The following is a 23,500-nucleotide window of genomic DNA, read 5'->3' on the forward strand; positions in this document are numbered from 1 at the left end:
CAAAGGGCTGCACAAACCACTATGACATCCTCGGTAGGCCCACATAAGGGCAAGGAAAACTCACAATAATGACCCAGTGGGACGTCGGTGACAATGATGACTATGAGAACCTTGGAGAGGACGAAAGCAATGGATGTCGAGCGGGTCTAACATGATACTGTGAAAGTTCAATCCATAATGGATCCAACACAGCCGCGAGAGTCCAGTCCAAAGCGGATCCAACACAGCAGCGAGAGTCCCGTTCACAGCGGAGCCACTAGGATATATACATATATATATTTTCCTTGCACAATAATTGACTGAAAAAGCGCCCACTTGCTGCTTGCTCGCCCAACACTGCGGCGTGAGCGCAATGATATCACGTTAACGATGACAACATGCATTTTTAGACTATGTATGCCTGAGCGGCTAGGTGACACCGAGCGTAACAAGGTGGTGGTAAATGGATTAGAAAGGACAGATTTAAAAAATAATGAATAGAATTAAAATGATTTTTTTTTAACATGGGACTTCCCACTGGCCAGATTTTGGACGCTGGCGGGCCGCATCTGGCCCGCGGGCCGTAGTTTGGGGACCCCTGGCCAATGTTTTTAAAATACATTTTAATTAGTTTTTATTATTTTGAGTTATTTAATTTTATTAATACTGATGATTTATTATTTCACAATTAAAAACAAGTAATTTTTGGGTTTGTATTTTAATATTTTATGTTCTTTTATTAGAGACTTCCTATATACATGTAATGCATTTTAAATAGTTTTGATTATTAATTTGTTTTTGTTTTTTAATTATATTATTATTGTTAGCCTATCCATTAGTTTAATTAAGTCATTTTCGGTTTGTATAGCAAAACGTAGTCTTATTTGGTTATATTTTTGCTATATTTTTGTAATTAATTTCAATTAGTTTGTATTATTTATTTAGTATCTATTTTATTAATACTGCTAATTTCTTATTTTAAATTAAGAATCTAGTCATTTTGGTTTGTATTTCAATATTTTGTCCTATTTTAATATATATTTCCTACATTTACTTATTTATTATTTATTTAATATATAGTAGCAATACTGATGTTTTATTATTTTTCATAAAAACAAGTCATTTTTTGGTTTGTTGTTTAATATTTTGTTTTCTTTTAATACATGATTTTTGTATGATTTTGTAATATATTTCAGTTAGTTTTTTATTATTTATTTAGTTTAAAATTGTGTTATTACTGCTAATATTTTTGTTTTGAATTATGAATGAAGTCAGTTTTGGGTTGTATTGTAATATTTGATTTTATTATAAAATATATGGCCTATATTTTTTAAATATATTTCCATTTGTTTATTTTGAGTTATTTAATTTAATTAATACTGATAATTTACTATTTCATATTAAAAAGCAAGTCATTTTTGGTTTGTATTTTAATATCTTGCCTTCTTTTATTATATACTTCCTATTTTTGTGTAATGCATTTAAAATAGTCTTGATTATTAATTTACTATTTTTATTTATTATATTATTACTGTTAGTTAATCAAGTCATTTTCGGTTTGTATTAAAAAATGTAGTCTTATTTTGTAAAATTTTTGCTATGTTTTTGTATTTAATTTAAATATATATATATTTTTATTTAGTATCTATTTTGTAAATACTGTTAATTTATTATTTTAAATTCAGAATATAGTCATTTTTTGGGCTTGTATTTTAATATATATTTCCCATATTTACTTTTTTATTATTTATTTTAGTATATTTTAGCAATACTGATATTCTATTATTTTTTATTAAAACATTAAGTCAGTTTTGGTTTGGAGTTTAATATTTTATATATTTTTAATACATGTTTTTTCTATATTTTTGTAATCCATCTATCCATTTTCTACTGCTTGTCCCTTTTCCATTTCAGTAATTGTTTTAAATGATATATTTAGTTTATATTTTATCCTTACTGCTAATCTTTTTGTTTCAAACTAAGAATCAAGTCATTTTTGTTTTTTATTTTATCATAGTGTCACATTTTATTATGCCGTATTTTTTAAATACATTTTCATTACAGTATTTTAATATTACTGATAATTTATTATTTTATATTAAAAATCAAGTATTTTGGATACACTTCATATATTTTTCAAATACCAAATTCTTCTTAATTTGGTTTTTTTTTTTTTAGTTTACAGTGCCAATATCCATCCATCCATTATCTACCCCTTATTCCCTTTGGGGTCGTGGGCGGCGCTGGTGCCTATCTTAGCTAGAATCGGGCGGGAGGCGTGTACACCCTGGACAAGTCACCCACTCATCGCAGTACTGCCAATATTTTGTTTAAAAAAAAAAAAAATCTAGTAATTCTTTTGTTTGTATTTTAATATTTTGTCCTCTATCCATCCATCCATTTTCTATCGCTTATTCCCTTTGGAGTCACGGGGGGCGCTGGTGCCTATCTCAGCTACAATCGGGCGGAAGGCGGGGCACACCCTGGACAAGTCGCCGCCTCATCGCAGTACTGCCAATATATTGTTTAAAAAAAAAAAATTCAAGTCATTTTTTTTTTTTGTATTTTAATATTTTGTCATCTATTATACCTATTTTAAAAATTTAATCAATGATCATTTATTTTAGTAACCAGTACTTTCTTGTAGGAAATGTTTGTGTCAGTATTCCATGTGGAGATGCCTCTGGTGGGTTCATGCAGAACAATAACACTTCATTATTGATGCTTTAATTGGGGGATCATGTGTGACTGTGACCAGCTAGTAAACACGGGGGTCAAAGGTTAAACCAGGTACTGTCAAACCCCCTCACCATCTACCCTGCAGATGCTCATCCATCCATCCATTTCTACCACTTATTCCCTTTGGGATCGCGGGGAGGGGCGCTGGCGCCTAGCTCAGCTACAATCGGGCGGAAGGCGGAGTACACCCTGGACAAGTCGCCACCTCATCGCAGGGCCAACACAGATAGACAGACAACATTCAGACTCACATTCACACACTAGGGCCAATTTAGTGTTGCCAATCAACCTATCCCAGATGCATACGGAAAAATACTAACTTTCATGTTATTATCTTTGCAAAAGCTCATTTAGACGGTGCGGGTGTACCTAATAAAGTGGCCGATTTGTGCCCAGCGGCCTTCCACTTGCAAACCTGCAGAGATTCTTCCATCCCCCAGAAAGTTGCACTCCAGCAGGGGACGCAAAAGAGTCTGCTTTTCTGAGCGTGTGTCGCCTCTCTACTGCAGCTCTTCAGTCAGTCAGTCTGTTTGCGCCCAAAGCAGAAGCACTTTGGCGTCCCTCTGCCTTTGAGTTCGGAGCAAAAATGCTTGTTTTACTCCTTTGTGCAGGTGAACACACCTGGACTGAAAGTGGATCCACGTTTGGAACCTGTGCAGAGTAGAACATGTCCGGGGGAGTTTAGGAATACCTGCAGCAGGAACACACACACACACAGGTAAGTCTTTATTATTATTATTACTACAATATCTAGCATGTGTGTAATGTACATGTTTTGTCACACACTTAGAAGACCAACAATGGGTTAAAGTTGCTCTTTAGTTCCTTTTTTTTTTTTTTTTCTGTTTTCCAGCATGGGGCATGAGTGTCTCTCATTAGGAGCCAGGGGTCACAGTTCAACTCACATGGTCAAGTGGGGGAGATACTAAGAGTCTTTTTTTCCCAAGAACCATCAAGCAAAATTAAGCTTGGTGGTTGGCCTTAATGTCATCTATCCATCCATCCATTTTTCTACCGCTTGTCCTCGACTGAAATTAATGAGGAAAAAAATGAGAAAATATGAAAACTAGTTCGAGCATACAAATAATGTTTTGAATCATTTAGAACTGAACACAAATTTAATATACAGTAATAGTACATGTTTCCCCTTTTGGAAATAGCTATAGTTTAAGTATACTGAATGTATTTACTATTATTACTATTTAACTTTTTTTTTATGACAACCTGAATTAAATATAGGTTATTTACTATTATTACAATTTTTTTTAATAACAACATGAATTTGACTTAGTGAGAAGTTTACATAGTTATTTTTGTCATACATGTTATTATATTTTGTGATATTGATATGTTATTTTATGTTTAGGGGTAGTCAAAATAATTGATCTGAATTTAAAAACATATTAATTATATATTACTCATTTATCATGTGTTTTTTAATGTACATTTAATATTATGTACAATATTTTACACAAATTAATGTATATTACATACAAATTATTTAAGGCAAAATTATTGAATTTATTTCAAATATTTAATGTAAAACAATGTGACAAATTATAACTAGATTTCCTTTTTTTTAACAGCCTACATTTTTGTCATAAATTAAATTTTTTGATTTGGAAATATCTGTACTTTGAGTATACTCAATTTATTTACTATTATTAAATTTTTTTATTTTTTTATGACAATCTGAATTATATTTAGGTTATTTACTATTATTACTGTTTTTTTTTTATAACAACATGAATTTGATTTAGTGAGACGTTTCCATGGTTATTTTTGTCTTACAGGAAATAAGCGGTAGAAAATGGATGGGATGGATGGATGTTATTGATAACATAGATTTTGTGATATTGATATGTTATTTTATGTTTAGGGGTAGTAAAAATAAACTGATTTTAATTTAAAAACATAATAATTATATATTACTCATTTATCATGTTTTTTTATTTACATCTAATATTATGTACAACATTTTACACAAAATAATGTATAGTACATACAAATTATTTAATGCAAAATTATTTAATTTATTTTGAATATCTAATGTGAAATAATGTGACAAATTATAAGTAGTCTTCCTTTTTTTTTTTTTTTTTAAATAAATGATAATTTATCATTTGGAAATATTTATAGTTTGAGTATACTTAATTTATTTAATATTATTACATTTTTTGATTTTTTTTTATGACAACCTGAATTATATTTTGGTTATTTACTATTATTACAATTTTTTTTACAACAGCATGAATTTGATTTAGTGAGAATTTTGCACAATTATTTTTGTCATACATGTTATTTATAACATAGATTTTTTGATATTGATATGTTATTTTATGTTTAGGGGTAGTCAAAATAATCAGATTTTAATTTAAAAACATATTAATTATATATTACTCATTTATCATGTGTTTTTTTGAATTTACATTTAAACATTTTACACAAAATAATTTATATTACATACAAATTATTTAATTTATTTTAAATATTTAATGTGAAATAATGTGACAAATTATAACTACTTTTTCTTCTTTTTTTTTTTAACCACCTACATTTTTGTCATAAATGAAAATTCATAATTTGGAAATATATATGGTTTGAGTATACTCAATTTATTTACTATTATTACAATTTTGTCATAAATGAAAATTTATAATAGATATTTTGTGATATTAATACACTTTGTTTACGGTACTTAAAAATAAACATATTTCAATTTACAAATTACTTATAAAAAATGTTTTTATTCATATGTATATATTTAGTATTTTGTAAAATATTTTTTACCCCACATAGTAAGATATATTGCATAAAAAAATATTTTTTAAACAAAACCATTTAATTTATTTTGTATTTTTAATGTGAATTATTCACAGCAAATGTTTATTCATTAGAGGGAAATACATATATTACTGAAACATTTTTGCAAAAACATTATTTAGGCACTGCGATGAGGTGGCGACTTGTCCAGGGTGTACACCGCCTTCCGCCCGATTGTAGCTGAGATAGGCGCCAGCACCCCCCGCGACCCCGAAAGGGAATAAGCGGTAGTAAATGGATGGATGAATGGATTATTTAGGCAAACTTCCAAATAAATCCACCACATTTATGTTAAATGGGGTTGCAATGTGTTGTGTTCAAGTACTGTAGGATCTTGCAGTGTATTTTTTTTCCTGAATGAAGATACATTCAAAGTGCATTTTTTCTCTAAGCAAGTGCATTTTTTTCTTGCAAGTGTCCAAGTGTAAACATCCAGCAACAATGCCAGGAGTCTACAGGTGCATCATCAGGTAATTCTGCCGACGTTGCACTTGAACGCAACACCATCAACGCCTTTTATGTGAAACTATGCAGGAATGTCTGTGCAGGAATTTGCCGTTTCTCCTGCTTCTTTGCTGGGAGCCTGTGAGGTGCCAGCGCACAACGGACCACAGGAAGGTGAGGAGCAGCACCCAAGTCCCAACACGCGTGATCTTCCATTCTCGTGTTGTCAGAGCCACCTTAAATACTTTTCTCCACGGTGTAATGGCATGCTTGGCACCGGCATGACATCGTCTCCTTTTGTTCGCCGAATGCCTCAGAGTGGGAAAACTTCCTGCTTCCCGCTGAGTGAGGACAGCCAGTGGGAACGCTCCCAAAAAGGCACAGAGAGGGGGGGGGGGGGGGGGGGTCAGGAACAGTGCGCATCGAGTCAGCTGTCAACTCACTTTTATGCGTTCAAAAGACTCCGGCTTATTAGTGATTCCTAGAGCTCAAAAAAAGTCTGCGGGCTATAGAGCGTTTTCCGTTCGGGCTCCAGTACTCTGGAATGCCCTCCCGGTAACAGTTCGAGATGCTACCTCAGTAGAAGCATTTAAGTCTCATCTTAAAACTCATTTGTATACTCTAGCCTTTAAATAGACCTCCTTTTTAGACCAGTTGATCTGCCGCTTCTTTTCTTTCTCCTATGTCCCCCCCTCCCTTGTGGAGGGGGTCCGGTCCGATGACCATGGATGAAGTACTGACTGTCCAGAGTCGAGGCCCAGGATGGACCGCTCGTCGGGACCCAGGATGGACCGCTCGCCTGTATCGGTTGGGGACATCTCTACGCTGCTGATCCGCTTGAGATGGTTTCCTGTGGACGGGACTCTCACTGCTGTCTTGGAGCCACTATGGATTGAACTTTCACAGTATCATGTTAGACCCGCTCGACATCCATTGCTTTCGGTCCCCTAGAGGGGGGGGGTCGCCCACATCTGAGGTCCTCTCCAAGGTTTCTCATAGTCAGCATTGTCACTGGCGTCCCACTGAATGTGAATTCTCCCTGCCCCCTGGGTGTGAGTTTTCCTTGCCCTTTTGTGGGTTCTTCCGAGGATGTTGTAGTCGTAATGATTTGTGCAGTCCTTTGAGACATTTGTGATTTGGGGCTATATAAATAAACATTGATTGATTGATTGAGTATCATGTTAGACCCGCTCGACATCCATTGCTTTCCTCCTCTCCAAGGTTCTCATAGTCATCATTGTCACCGATGTCCCACTGGGTGTGAGTTTTCCTTGCCCTTATGTGGGCCTACCGAGGATGTCGTAGTGGTTTGTGCAGCCCTTTGAGACACTAGTGATTTAGGGCTATATAAGTAAACATTGATTGATTGATTGATAGGTCTCAAACCCAGGAGAACACAGGTGGGGGGTGGGGGGTCACGGTTTCCGTGCATGTTCCTGCCGCACATTCGTCACGCCAAAGACGACTTCCTGTTTGGTTCCACCAGTAGGAAGTAAAAGAAAAAAAGATTGTGAAAGTTCAATCCATAATGGATCCAACACAGTCGCGAGAGTCCAGTCCAAAGCGGATCCAACACAGCAGCGAGAGTCCCGTTCACAGCGGAGCCAGCAGGAAACCATCCCAAGCGGAGGCGGATCAGCAGCGCAGAGATGTCCCCAGCCGATACACAGGCAAGCAGTACATGGCCACCGGATCGGACCGGACCCCCTCCACAAGGGAGGGTGGGACATAGAAGAAAAAGAAAAAAAACGGCAGATCAACTGGTTCCTCTGCTTTGTTTGGCTCATACTAAGGCCCCTTCTACACTAAGGTTATCCAGGGTAAATCCCATCCATACATCCATTTTCTACCGCTTGTCCCTTCTGGGGTCGTGGGGGATGCTGGAGCCTATCTTAGCTGCATTTGGGCGGAAGACCTTTACACCCTGGACAAGCCGCCACCTCATCGCAGGGCCAACACGGATAGACCGACAACATTCACACACTAGGGCCAATTAAGTGTTTTTACCCACCTGACCTTATCCTCATCCACTTCCACACAATAGTCATTTAAGACCCCCTCCCCCTCTCCGTCCTTCGGCACGACGCGACCTAGTACGCATGGTCACCTCCAGTGCTGCTTTGTGTGCAAGTTCTTGAATTAAATTGAACTTATCTGAACAATACCAAGTGTTGCGGTATTTCACAACACTATTGTAGTGAATCACACCAGAGCCATCATAAATTAGTCCAAATGCTCGTCGGCCACGTAATACAAAGCACATGCTACCTTTTTTTTTATCACATCCACGGGAGCTCGCGTTCTCGTTGTCTCTCCTTCGACAAATGGACAAAGTTTATTGGTAAGCAGAGTCACACCTGACCCGGACATTGGAAAGTTCTCTTGCCGTCTGAGAACTGTTGTATCCCAAATAGCTGCAATCGCTTTCTCTTGAGGCGGCGGTTCTTAACCTTGTTGGAAGTATCGAACCTCACCAGTTTTATATGCGCATTCACCGAACCCTTCTTCTGCCAAGGCTGTCCTTTGTCACCGATTCTGTTCATAACTTTTATGGACAGAATTTCTAGGCGCAGTCAAGGCGTTGAGGGGATCCGGTTTGGTGGCCACGGGATTAGGTCTCTGCTTTTTGCAGATGATGTAGTCCTGATGGCTTCATCTGGCCGGGATCTTCAGCTCTCACTGGATCGGTTCGCAGCTGAGTGTGAAGCGACCGGAATGAGAATCAGCACCTCCAAGTCTGAGTCCATGGTTCTCGCCCGGAAAAGGGTGAAGTGCCATCTCCGGGTTGGGGAGGAGACCCTGCCCCAAGTGGAGGAGTTCAAGTACCTAGGAGTCTTGTTCACGAGTGGGGGAAGAGTGGATCGTGAGATCGACAGGCGGATCGGTGCGGCGTCATCAGTAATGCGGACGCTGTATCGATCCGTTGTAGTGAAGAAGGAGCTGAGCCGGAAGGCAAAGCTCTCAATTTACCGGTCGATCTACGTTCCCATCCTCACCTATGGTCATGAGCTTTGGGTCATGACCGAAAGGATAAGATCACGGGTACAAGCGGCCGAAATGAGTTTCCTCCGCTGGGTGGCGGGGCTCTTCTTTAGAGATAGGGTGAGAAGCTCTGCCATCCGGGAGGAACTCAAAGTAAAGCCGCTGCTCCTCCACATCGAGAGGAGCCAGATGAGGTGGTTCGGGCATCTGGTCAGGATGCCACCCGAACGCCTCCCTAGGGAGGTGTTTAGGGCACGTCCAGCTGGTAGGAGGCCACGGGGAAGACCCAGGACACGTTGGGAAGACTATGTCTCCCGGCTGGCCTGGGAACGCCTCGGGATCCCCCGGGAAGAGCTAGACGAAGTGGCTGGAGATAGGGAAGTCTGGGCTTCCCTGCTTAGGCTGCTGCCCCCGCGACCCGACCTCGGATAAGCGGAAGATGATGGATGGATGGATGGATGGATGTTTCAAATTCAAGACAAAGTTAAACGTTTTTTTTTACTGATGCACAAAATGAACCGTGCGTGAACATCACCTTGTTCAAAGGACAAAAGCAACACAGTGCATGAACTCACAACTAATTACACACCTGCAAATCCGATGCAATATTAGAGGGAACATTCTTTTGGGTATCCATAATAACGCTGATAGGGAGAAGTTTTTATTTACACGATGAGTCGGGTGTAACTTGACCTTCGCGGTGGAGGCTCCGCCGAACCCCTCAGGCCGACTCACCGAGCCCCTAGGGTTCGATCGAAACTGCGACACCACCTGGTGGGCGCAGGGAATGTGACAGGGTATTGTTTTTTTCTGAGACTCTTTTAGGACATCCATCCATCCATTTTCTACCGCTTATTCCCTTTTGGGGTCGCGGGGGGCGCTGGCGCCTATCTCAGCTACAATCGGGCGGAAGGCGGGGTACACCCTGGACAAGTCGCCACCTCATCGCAGGGCCAACACAGATAGACAGACAACATTCACACTCACATTCACACACCAGGGACCATTTAGTGTTGCCAATCACACTGTGTCTTAAAATTCACTGTGTGTGTTTTTTACACACCTCAAATGTAATTTAACCATCAGTGGACCTAATGAACCACAATTCAGGGTCTTGAACAAACCTCAACTTGCACTTTTTGGAAAACATCAGAGACAGTTTCGAGTGGTATTCAGAAGACTCAATTAATAGAGGTAGGGATCTTTGGGCTCTTCATGATTCAATTACGATTTTTTTGGGTGACGATCCAATGCAGAATCGATTCTCAGCTCAACACGACTGTTGTGAAAGATTCCTATAGAAGACACAATTAATAGAGGTAGGGATATTTGGGCGCTTCATGATTCGATTCCGATATATTTTGGGTGACGATTCAACTCTGAATCGATTCTCAATTCAACACGACTCGTGAAAGATTCCTTCAGAAGACACAATTAATAGAGGTAGGGATCTTTGGGCGCTTTATGATTCGATTCCGATATATTTTGGGTGACGACTCAACTCTGAATGGATTCTTAGTTCGACACGACTTTTCAGAAAAATTCGTACAGAATACACAATTACTATAGGTAGGGATATTTGGGCGCTTAATGATTCGATTCTGTTTTTTTTTTGATGACGATTCAACTCTGAATCGATTCTCAATTCAACACGACTCGTGAAAGATTCCTTCGGAAGACACAATCAGTAGAGGTAGGGATATCTGGGCGCTTGAATATTGAATCGAATCGTGGGACACCCAAAGATTCGCAGCCCTACTTCAATTAATAGAGGTAGGGATCTTTGGGCTCTTCATGATTTGATTACGATTTTTTTGGGTGACGATCCAATGCAGAATCGATTCTCAGCTCAACATGACTGTTGTGACAGATTCCTATAGAAGACACAATTAATAGAGGTAGGGATCTTTGGGCGCTTCATGATTCGATTCCGATATATTTTGGGTGACGACTCAACTCTGAATGGATTCTCAGTTCGACACGACTTTTCAGAAAAATTCGTACAGAATACACAATTACTATAGGTAGGGATATTTGGGCGCTTAATGATTCGGTTCCAATATATTTTGGGTGACGACTCAACTCTGAATGGATTCTCAGTTCGACACGACTTTTCAGAAAAATTCGTACAGAATACACAATTACTATAGGTAGGGATATTTGGGCGCTTAATGATTCGATTCTGTTTTTTTTGATGACGATTCAACTCTGAATCGATTCTCAATTCAACACGACTCGTGAAAGATTCGTTCGGAAGACACAATCAGTAGAGGTAGGGATATCTGGGCGCTTGAATATTGAATCGAATCGTGGGACACCCAAAGATTCGCAGCCCTACTTCAATTAATAGAGGTAGGGATCTTTGGGCTCTTCATGATTTGATTACAATTTTTTTGGGTGACGATCCAATGCAGAATCGATTCTCAGCTCAACACGACTCTTGTGAAAGATTCCTATAAAAGACACAATTAATAGAGGTAGGGATCTTTGGGCACCACTGTCTTTAGGTATTCATGTGTGATTTCCACAAGCGTCTGTAGGTGTAGAGCAGGGGTTGGCAACCTAAAATGTTGAAAGAGCCATTTTGGACCAAAAATACAAAAACAAATATGTCTGGAGCCGCAAAAAAATAAAAGCCATATTACATACAGATAGTGTGTCATGAGATATAAATTGAATTAAGAGGACTTAAAGGAAACTAAATGAGCTCAAATATAGCTACAAATGAGGCATAATGATGCAATATGTACATACAGCTAGCCTAAATAGCATGTTAGCATTGATTAGCTTGCAGTCAGACACTGAACAAATATGTCTGATTGTCACTCCACACAAGTCAATGACATCAACTAAACTCACTTTTGTGCATTCATGCACAACGTTATAAGTTTGGTGGACAAAATGAGACGGAAAAAAGAAGTGGCATAAAACACGTCTTAGAAAGTCGGAGAAAGTTATACATGTAAACACACTACGGTGAGTTCAAGGACCGCCAAAAGTAGGACAAAACGCGCTTGCCAAATACTCGAATCAGTGAAGCATGTTTAAAGGCCTACTGAAAGTCACTACTACCGACCACACAGTCTGATAGTTTATATATCAATGATGAAATATTAACATTGCAACACATGCCAATACGGCCTTTTTAGTTTACTAAATTGCAATTTTAAATTTCCCGCGAAGTGTCCTGTTGAAAACGTTGTGTGATGACGCGTTAGCCCCACACTAACCAATGATAAATAAATAACTTTTTGCCATTATCGTAACTTCTTGAACAGGTGCGGTAGAAAACGAATGGATGGATTAAAAATTTGTACAGAATACACAATTACTATAGGTAGGGATATTTGGGCGCTTAATGATTCGATTCTGTTTTTTTTGATGACGTTTCAACTCTGAATCGATTCTCAATTCAACACGACTCGTGAAAGATTCCTTCGGAAGACACAATCAGTAGAGGTAGGGACATCTGGGCGCTTTAATATTGAATCGAATCGTGGGACACCCAAAGATTCGCAGCCCTACTTCAATTAATAGAGGTAGGGATCTTTGGGCTCTTCATGATTTGATTACGATTTTTTTGGGTGACGATCCAATGCAGAATCGATTCTCAGCTCAACACGACTCTTGTGAAAGATTCCTATAAAAGACACAATTAATAGAGGTAGGGATCTTTGGGCACCACTGTCTTTAGGTATTCATGTGTGATTTCCACAAGCGTCTGTAGGTGTAGAGCAGGGGTTGGCAACCTAAAATGTTGAAAGAGCCATATTGGACCAAAAATACAAAAACAAATATATCTGGAGCCGCAAAAAAATAAAAGCCATATTACATACAGATAGTGTGTCATGAGATATAAATTGAATTAAGAGGACTTAAAGGAAACTAAATGAGCTCAAATATAGCTACAAATGAGGCATAATGATGCAATATGTACATACAGCTAGCCTAAATAGCATGTTAGCATTGATTAGCTTGCAGTCAGACACTGAACAAATATGTCTGATTGTCACTCCACACAAGTCAATGACATCAACTAAACTCACTTTTGTGCGTTCATCCACAACGTTATAAGTTTGGTGGACAAAATGAGACGGAAAAAGAAGTGGCATAAAACACGTCTTAGAAAGTCGGAGAAAGTTATACATGTAAACACACTACGGTGAGTTCAAGGACCGCCAAAAGTAGGACAAAACGGCACTCGCCAAATACTCGAATCAGTGAAGCATGTTTAAAGGCCTACTGAAACTCACTACTACCGACCACACAGTCTGATAGTTTATATATCAATGATGAAATATTAACATTGCAACACATGCCAATACGGCCTTTTTAGTTTACTAAATTGCAATTTTAAATTTCCCGCGAAGTGTCCTGTTGAAAACGTTGTGTGATGACGCGTTAGCCCCACACTAACCAATGATAAATAAATAACTTTTTGCCATTATCGTAACTTCTTGAACAGGTGCGGTAGAAAACGAATGGATGGATTAAAAATTTGTACAGAATACACAATTACTATAGGTAGGGATATTTGGGCGCTTAATGATTCGATTCTGTTTTTTTTGATGACGTTTCAACTCTGAATCGATTCTCAATTCAACACGACTCGTGAAAGATTCCTTCGGAAGACACAATCAGTAGAGGTAGGGACATCTGGGCGCTTTAATATTGAATCGAATCGTGGGACACCCAAAGATTCGCAGCCCTACTTCAATTAATAGAGGTAGGGATCTTTGGGCTCTTCAGTATTTGATTACGATTTTTTTGGGTGACGATCCAATGCAGAATCGATTCTCAGCTCAACATGACTGTTGTGAAAGATTCCTATAGAAGACACAATTAATAGAGGTAGGGATCTTTGGGCGCTTCATGATTCGATTCCGATATATTTTGGGTGACGACTCAACTCTGAATGGATTCTCAGTTCGACACGACTTTTCTGAAAAATTCGTACAGAATACACAATTACTATAGGTAGGGATATTTGGGCGCTTGAATATTGAATCGAATCGTGGGACACCCAAAGATTCGCAGCCCTACTTCAATTAATAGAGGTAGGGATCTTTGGGCTCTTCATGATTTGATTACGATTTTTTTGGGTGACGATCCAATGCAGAATCGATTCTCAGCTCAACACGACTCTTGTGAAAGATTCCTATAAAAGACACAATTAATAGAGGTAGGGATCTTTGGGCACCACTGTCTTTAGGTATTCATGTGTGATTTCCACAAGCGTCTGTAGGTGTAGAGCAGGGGTTGGCAACCTAAAATGTTGAAAGAGCCATATTGGACCAAAAATACAAAAACAAATATATCTGGAGCCGCAAAAAAATAAAAGCCATATTACATACAGATAGTGTGTCATGAGATATAAATTGAATTAAGAGGACTTAAAGGAAACTAAATGAGCTCAAATATAGCTACAAATGAGGCATAATGATGCAATATGTACATACAGCTAGCCTAAATAGCATGTTAGCATTGATTAGCTTGCAGTCAGACACTGAACAAATATGTCTGATTGTCACTCCACACAAGTCAATGACATCAACTAAACTCACTTTTGTGCGTTCATGCACAACGTTATAAGTTTGGTGGACAAAATGAGACGGAAAAAAGAAGTGGCATAAAACACGTCTTAGAAAGTCGGAGAAAGTTATACATGTAAACACACTACGGTGAGTTCAAGGACCGCCAAAAGAAGGACAAAACGGCACTCGCCAAATACTCGAATCAGTGAAGCATGTTTAAAGGCCTACTGAAACTCACTACTACCGACCACACAGTCTGATAGTTTATATATCAATGATGAAATATTAACATTGCAACACATGCCAATACGGCCTTTTTAGTTTACTAAATTGCAATTTTAAATTTCCCGCGAAGTGTCCTGTTGAAAACGTTGTCGTATGATAAATAAATAACTTCTTGCCATTATCGTAACTTCTTGAACAGGTGCGGTAGAAAACGAATGGATGGATTAAAAATGCATGAGAATGTTTTATATTTTGAACGTTATTTTTAACACTGTGATTACAAGCGGAATTATTCATTACTTATCGTGTTAAGCAATGTCAGCTCAGATTTATCCGAGAGCCAGATGCAGTCATCAAAAGAGCCACATCTGGCTCGTGAGCCACAGGTTCATTACCCCTGGTGTAGACATAGCCTAACGGAGCTACCGGCGCCCCCTGGGGTTGACTGGAGACAAGCGTCTTGTCTTTCAAAATTGGCATCCCCAAGAAATCCAAACCTCCTGGGCTTCTTTGAAAGGGGACTATACTGGAGTTAAGCAGCTCCACAATTAAAGTCGCCTGGCAGCAGCATAGTCCAACACAAAGTAGACCAAATGTCTTTGGCAAGGTCTCACAGAAGGACAGGGAAGAAGCAGAAGGGCTGCAGGCCAACACTTAAAAACCTGGACAGGAACTCTTCTTGTTGGCACGTTGATGAAGTGAGATCACTTCTGACTTTATTGTTACAGGTCCCTCAGAGGACAGCACAGGACTTTAAAGCAGACCTTGGTGGACCTCAGGGCTCCTGGGGAAGCTGGGGGTCCTGGTCGGCCTGCTCCCTGACCTGTGGAAGTGGCGTGCAGGAGAGGAGTAGACCCTGCCTGCGGGTCTACATGCCAAGAGTACCCCCCTTACAGCAAGGAGTTGTCATCTCAGCCCTGAAGCCTTCAGTTTCTGTGTACCGAGACACTGGGAAATCGTCTGAGGGCGACGGTCACGAAATTGCGACACCACCTGGTGGGCACAGGTAATGTGACAGGGTATTGTTTTTTTCTGAGACTCTTTTTAGGACACTGGGTCTTAAAATGCACTGTGAGTTTTTTATACACCATGTAATTTAACCATCAGTGAACCTAATGAACCACAATTCAGGGTCTTGAACAAAACCTCAACTTGCACTTTTTCGAAAACATCAAAGACAGTTTCGAGTGGTATTCAGAAGACTCAATTAATAGATGTAGGGATCTTTGGGCTCTTCATGATTCGATTACGATTTTTTTGGGTGACGATCCAATGCAGAATCGATTCTCAGCTCAACACGACTCTTGTGAAAGATTCCTATAGAAGACACAATTAATAGAGGTAGGGATATTTGGGCGCTTCATGATTCGATTCCGATATATTTTGGGTGACGATTCAACTCTGAATCTATTCTCAATTCAACACGACTCTTGAAAGATTCCTTCAGAAGACACAATCAGTAGAGGTAGGGATATCTGGGCGCTTGAATATTGAATCGAATCGTGGGACACCCAACGATTCGCAGCCCTACTTCAATTAATAGAGGTAGGGATCTTTGGGCTCTTCATGATTCGATTACGATTTTTTTGGGGTGACGATCCAACGCAGAATCGATTCTCAGTTCAACACGACTCTTGTGAAAGATTCCTATAGAAGACACAATTAATAGAGGTAGGGATCTTTGGGCGCTTCATGATTCGATTGCGATATATTTTGGGTGACGATTCAACTCTGAATCGGTTCTCAGTTCAACACGACTCTTCTGAAAGGTTCCTTCAGAAGCTACACTTACTAGAGGTAGGGATCTTTGGGCTCTTCATGATTCGATTAGGATTTTTTTGGGTGACGATCCAATGCAGAATCGATTCTCAGTTCAACACGACTCTTGTGAAAGATTCCTATAGAAGACACAATTACTAGAGGTAGGGATATTTGGGCGCCTCATTATTCGATTCCGATTTTTTTGATGACGATTCAACTCTGAATCGATTCTCAATTCAACACGACTCGTGAAAGATTCCTTTAGAAGACACAATCAGTAGAGGTAGGGATATCTGGGCGCTTGAATATTGAATCGAATCGTGGGACACCCAAAGATTCGCAGCCCTACTTCAATTAATAGAGGTAGGGATCTTTGGGCTCTTATTACGATTTTTTTGGGTGACGATCCAATGCAGAATAGATTCTCAGTTCAACACGACTCTTGTGAAAGATTCCTATAGAAGACACAATTAAAAGAGGTAGGGATCTTTGGGCGCTTCATGATTCGATTCCGATATATTTTGGGTGACGATTCAACTCTGAATCTATTCTCAATTCAACACGACTCATGAAAGATTCCTTCAGAAGACACAATCAGTAAAGGTAGGGATATCTGGGCGCTTGAATATTGAATCGAATTGTGGGACACCCAAAGATTCGCAGCCCTACTTCAATTAATAGAGGTAGGGATCTTTGGGCTCTTCATGATTTGATTACGATTTTTTTGGGTGACGATCCAATGCAGAATCGATTCTCAGCTCAACACGACTCTTGTGAAAGATTCCTATAGAAGACACAATTAAAAGAGGTAGGGATCTTTGGGTGCTTCATGATTCGATTCCAATATATTTTGGGTGATGATTCAACTCTGAATCGATTCTCAGTTCAACACGACTCTTCTGAAAGGTTCCTTCAGAAGACACAATTACTAGAGGTAGGGATATTTGGGCGCCTCATTATTCGATTCCGATTTTTTTGATGACGATTCAACTCTGAATCGATTCTCAATTCAACACGACTCGTGAAAGATTCCTTTAGAAGACACAATCAGTAGAGGTAGGGATATCTGGGCGCTTTAATATTGAATCGAACCGTGGGACACCCAAAGATTCGCAGCCCTACTTCAATTAATAGAGGTATGGATCTTTGGGCTCTTATTACGATTTTTTTGGGTGACGATCCAATGCAGAAGCGATTCTCAGTTCAACACGACTCTTCTGAAAGGTTCCTTCAGAAGACACAATTACTAGAGGTAGGGATCTTTGGGCTCTTCATGATTCGATTACGATTTTTTGGGGTGACGATCCAATGCAGAATCGATTCTCAGCTCAACACGACTCTTGTGAAAGATTCCTATAGAAGACACAATTAATAGAGGTAGGGATCTTTGGGCGCTTCATGATTCGATTCCAATATATTTTGGGTGACGATTCAACTCTGAATCGATTCTCAGTTCAACAAGACTCTTCTGAAAGGTTCCTTCAGAAGACACAATTACTAGAGGTAGGGATATTTGGGCGCCTCATTATTCGATTCCGATTTTTTTGATGACGATTCAACTCTGAATCTATTCTCAATTCAACACGACTCGTGAAAGATTCCTTTAGAAGACACAATCAGTAGAGGTAGGGATATCTGGGCGCTTGAATATTCAATCGAATCGTGGGACACCCAAAGATTCGCAGCCCTACTTCAATTAATAGAGGTAGGGATCTTTGGGCTCTTCATGATTTGATTACGATTTTTTTGGGTGACGATCCAACGCAGAATCGATTCTCAGCTCAACACGACTCTTGTGAAAGATTCCTATAGAAGACACAATTAAAAGAGGTAGGGATCTTTGGGCGCTTCATGATTCGATTCCGATATATTTTGGGTGACAATTCAACTCTGAATCGATTCTCAGTTCAACACGACTCTTCTGAAAGGTTCCTTCAGAAGACACAATTACTAGAGGTAGGGATATTTGGGCGCCTCATTATTCCATTCCGATTTTTTTGATGACGATTCAACTCTGAATCTATTCTCAATTCAACACGACTCGTGGAAGATTCCTTTAGAAGACACAATCAGTAGAGGTAGGGATATCTGGGCGCTTGAATATTGAATCGAATCGTGGGACACCCAAAGATTCGCAGCCCTACTTCAATTAATAGAGGTAAGGATCTTTGGGCTCTTATTACGATTTTTTTGGGTGACGATCCAATGCAGAATAGATTCTCAGCTCAACACGACTCTTGTGAAAGATTCCTATAGAAGACACAATTAATAGAGGTAGGGATCTTTGGGCGCTTCATGATTCGATTCCGATTTGGGTGACGATTCAACTCTGAATCGATTCTCAGTTCAACACGACTCTTCTGAAAGGTTCCTTCAGAAGCTACACTTACTAGAGGTAGGGATATTTGGGCGCCTCATCATTCAATTCCGATTTTTTTGATGACGATTCAACTCTGAATCGATTCTCAATTCAACACGACTCGTGAAAGATTCCTTTAGAAGACACAATCAGTAGGGATATCTGGGCGCTTGAATATTCAATCGAATCGTGGGACACCCAAAGATTCGCAGCCCTACTTCAATTAATAGAGGTAGGGATCTTTGGGCTCTTCATGATTTGATTACGATTTTTTTGGGTGACGATCCAACGCAGAATCGATTCTCAGCTCAACACGACTCTTGTGAAAGATTCCTATAGAAGACACAATTAATAGAGGTAGGGATCTTTGGGCGCTTCATGATTCGATTCCGATATATTTTGGGTGACGATTCAACTCTGAATCAATTCTCAGTTCAACACGACTCTTCTGAAAGGTTCCTTCAGAAGACACAATTACTAGAGGTAGGGATCTTTGGGCGCCTCATTATTCGATTCCGATTTTTTTGATGACGATTCAACTCTGAATCTATTCTCAATTCAACACGACTCGTGAAAGATTCCTTCAGAAGACACAATTAGTAGAAGTAGGGATATTTGGGCGCTTAATGATTCGATTCTGATTTTTTTGAATGATGATTCAACTCTGAATCGATTCTCAGTTCAACACGACTCTCATGAAAGATTCCTAACAAACTTAACTGAGCAGTTTTTCGTATACGTCAAAGATGGTTTTAAAATTGTATATCAGGGGTTTCAAAGTCATTTTAGCTCAGGGGCCGCCTGGAGGAAAATCTGTGCATTAAGACTTTGGCCAAAAATAGAACAAACAAATTCTGAAAATATTACAATAAAAATATAGAAAAAAATACCGGGTGCGGTAAAGTTTAGATCCCTGAAGGAAAGAAGAAAGTGAATGAATGTTTATAACTGAATACATTTACATTTGCATAAAAATGTGTTTTCTTTTGTATTATTTTTTAAAGGAATCAAGTTACGTTTATGACAACCTTTTTCCAAAACACAATATAGAATGTGATATAATGTATATATATATCATTTGTTTTTTCAAATCATTTACAAAAAAGTGGGACCCCAAAAATTTACTGTGTAACCCATTTTTATGACTTGATGGGGTCCCTGGGACCCCATTTTGAAAATTCTTAGCTCCAACACGTTTCTAATACTACTCAAATATCATCCCAGGGCCCATAGATGATACGTCCCGTGGGTCTTGACTTTGATACTTAGGTTGTATAACCCAATGAGTGGCGTATGTTTTTGTAAACCATCCATCCATCCATCCATCTTCTTCCGCTTATCCGAGGTCGGGTCACGGGGGCAGCAGCCTAAGCAGGGAAACCCAGATTTCCCTCTCCCCAGCCACTTTGTCCAGCTCTTCCCGGGGGATTCCGAACGTGTCCTGTGTCTTATAGTGGCCTACTTCCGGTCAGACGTGCCCTAAACACCTCCCTAGGGAGGTGTCGGGGTGGCATCCTGACCAGATGCCCAAACCACCTCATTTGGCTCCTCTCTATGTGGAGGAGCAGCGGCTTTACTTTGAGCTCCTCCCGGATGACAGAGATTCTCACCCTATTTCTAAGGGAGAGCGGAGGAAACTCATTTCGGTCGCTTGTACCCGTGATATTGTCCTTTCAGTCATAACCCAAAGCTCATGACCATAGGTGAGGATGGGAATGTAGATCGACCGGTAAATTGAGAGCTTTGCCTTCCGGCTCAGCTCCTTCTTCACCACAACGGATCGATACAACGTCCGCATTACTGAAGACACCGCACCGATCCGCCTGTCGATCTCACGATCCACTCTTCCCTCACTTCTGAACAAGACTCAGAGGTATTTCAACTCCTCCACTTGGGGCAGGGTCTCCTCCCCAACCCGAAGATGGCACTCCACCCTTTTCCGGGTGAGAACCATGGACTCGGACTTGGAGGTGCTGATTCTCATCCCAGTCGCTTCACACTCAGCTGCGAACCCATCCAGTGAGAGCTGAAGATCTAAAGCCATCAGGACCACATCATCAGCAAAAAGCAGAGACTTAATCCTGCAGCCACCAAACCGGATCCCCTCAACGCCTTGACTGCGCCTAGAAATTCTGTCCATAAAACTTATGAACAGAATCGTGACAAAGGGCAGCCTTGGCGGAGTCCAACCCTCCAAATCATGGCTTCATACTGACCTATTTTAAGCTTCCACAGTCCATCCATCCATCCATCCATTTTCTACCGCTTGTCCTTTATGGGGTCGCGGGGGTGTGGGGTGGGGGGCGGGGGTGTTGGAGCCTATCTCAGCTGCATTCGGGCTGAAGGCGGTGTACACTCTGAACAAGTCGCCACCTCATCACAGGGCCAACACAGATAGACAGACAACATTCACACTCACATTCACACACTAGGGACCATTTTAGTGTTGCCAATCAAGCTGGGTGACATTTGCTGTGGTCTGGAACAACATGGCACACAAACTTACATTACTTACAGATAATGTGTCATGAAACATCCATCCATCCATCCATTTTTCACCGCTTATTCCCTTTGGGGTAGCGGGGGCATTGGTGCCTATCTCAGCTACAATCGGGCGGAAGGCGGTGTACACCCTGGACAAGTCGCCACCTCATCGCAGGGCCAACACAGATAGACAGACAACATTCACACTCACATTCACACACTAGGGACCATTTTAGTGTTGCCAATCAACCTATCCCCAGGTGCATGTCTTTGGAGGTGGGAGGAAGCCGGAAGTATTGTGAGGCACACTCACTAACCCCTGTTCCACCGTGCTGCCCGCTTCCACAGTCATTGATACAACATCTGCAAGGTCAACATGTTACCTTTTGTCAAACATTAAATTCTCTACTACTTTATGTGGTACGGGCCAGAGGTGGGTAGAGTAGCCAGAAATTGTACTCAAGTAAGAGTACTGTTACTTTAGAGATGTATTACTCAAGTAAAAGTAAGGAGTAGTCACCCAAATATTTACTTGAGTAAAAGTAAAAAGTATGTTGTGAAAAAACTACTCAAGTACTGAGTAACTGATGAGTAACCTGTTCGTTTAATGATGACGGCAACAAGTAATGCACAAAAACATCAAAATAGCAATGAACAAATTCAGAGCCAGGAATATCTCTTAAGCAACTATAACAATAATATATATTAAATAAAGCTGCAAGCAGCGTTGGTCGGGTCCGCTTTGGCTGCTGCCCCCGCGACTCAAGCCCTGGTCTTAGTCAGACCTACATAGAGGTTTTTATTTCATGTCTCTAAGACATTCCTAACAGAAGTTAAAAGCAGTTTTGGCTGTGTTTCTTCCTAGGGGGCGCTAGAGTGAAATTTTGATTTTCGAGGTTTGGTTTTTTATTAGATGGCAATTTTCGTCAGTCCTGATGTGTGTGTAAAATTTGGTGAGTTTTGAAGCATGTTAAGGGGGTCAAATTACAGATCGGTGTTTCTGGATGTTGTTGATAAATGGCTTTTGCGTTGCATAGTAGAGCTTTAACTTGCACTTTGAAGCATTTTAAGGGGGTCAAATTACAGCTCAAAGAGGCAAAAATGACATTTTTAGGAAACTTTGCGCAGGGGTTCTTTGAAGGCGCGTAAAATCAAAACCGGAGTAGTAATCAAAACTCTTTCGATAACTTTTAATCAGATGGGTTTAAACTCTCTCCTGTGCGAGTTTGAAGCCAAAACAACAAACGAGCTCAGAGGATATAACGTTTGAAAAAAGGTGACGGGTGTTTACAAAACTTTTATTTTGAAGGGGTAATTTTTAACTTCCTGTTGATTTTTGCTGAAGGATGTCAATTATTAAAATGTAGATCTAAGTGAGACCTACATAGAGGTTTTTGTTTCATGTCTTTCCGGCATTCCTGCCGGAAGTTACAAGCAGTTTTGTCTCTGTTTTCTTCCTTGGAGCAGTTTTTTCTGTGTTTTATTCAAAAATTATGATACAGCGCAATTTTGATTTTTGGGGTTTGGCAATAATATATATTAATTAATATATATTTGGTTTTACACTGTATTGAAAAACAAATTGAAAATGAATTTTATCTTTTGCAATCTCATGATACTATTGGCTAAGTTTTATATTCATAAATGTAAGTTTTTCAATACCCGACCTGTCTTTTTGTGCCTTTAAAAAAGATTTAGAACCCTACATTAAAACACACTACCTCTAACAACCAAACAGCTGTGAAAACCATGATGCTGTGTTCCAAATTAAAGTTATTTACTGAGATTGAGTGAGCCTATGGCTTTGCACTTTGTTTATTTTATATATATATATATATATATATATATATATATATATATATATATATATATACATATATATATATATATATATATATATATATATATATATATATTGCATTCTATTTTAGTTACTTTGAATTTACAACCCCATGGCGCTGTTTTGTACGGTTTTTATACTGTTTTGTACTGTTTTTTTACTTACTTTGATTATTATTTTTAACTGTTTGTAAATGTTGAAATTTATAAATAAAGGTTTATAAAAAAAAAATCAAAAAAAAAAATTAATTTGAACGCCTGGCTCTGTTTGATTGGTGAAACGGAGTCAAACGTCAAAAGTGACTGCATTTGATTGGTGAACCGGAGTCAA

General features: G+C 39.5%; 1 protein-coding gene across 1 annotated transcript in view; it reads left to right on the plus strand.

Moving 5' to 3' along the window:
- Window positions 1-3,000: 3,000 nt before the first annotated feature.
- The window catches only part of LOC133536246 (thrombospondin type-1 domain-containing protein 4-like), a 133,096-nt gene continuing 112,596 nt past the window's right edge, over window positions 3,001-23,500 (plus strand). Inside the window, exons 1-3 of the mRNA XM_061876633.1 lie at window positions 3,001-3,436; window positions 5,957-6,011; window positions 6,090-6,159. Of these exons, the coding sequence (XP_061732617.1) occupies window positions 5,983-6,011; window positions 6,090-6,159 (99 nt within the window). The 5' untranslated portion in view covers window positions 3,001-3,436; window positions 5,957-5,982. The remainder of the gene's footprint in view (window positions 3,437-5,956; window positions 6,012-6,089; window positions 6,160-23,500) is intronic.

Source organism: Nerophis ophidion, linkage group LG02 (genome assembly GCF_033978795.1).
Source record: "Nerophis ophidion isolate RoL-2023_Sa linkage group LG02, RoL_Noph_v1.0, whole genome shotgun sequence".
NCBI classification, from domain to species: Eukaryota; Metazoa; Chordata; class Actinopteri; order Syngnathiformes; family Syngnathidae; genus Nerophis; species Nerophis ophidion.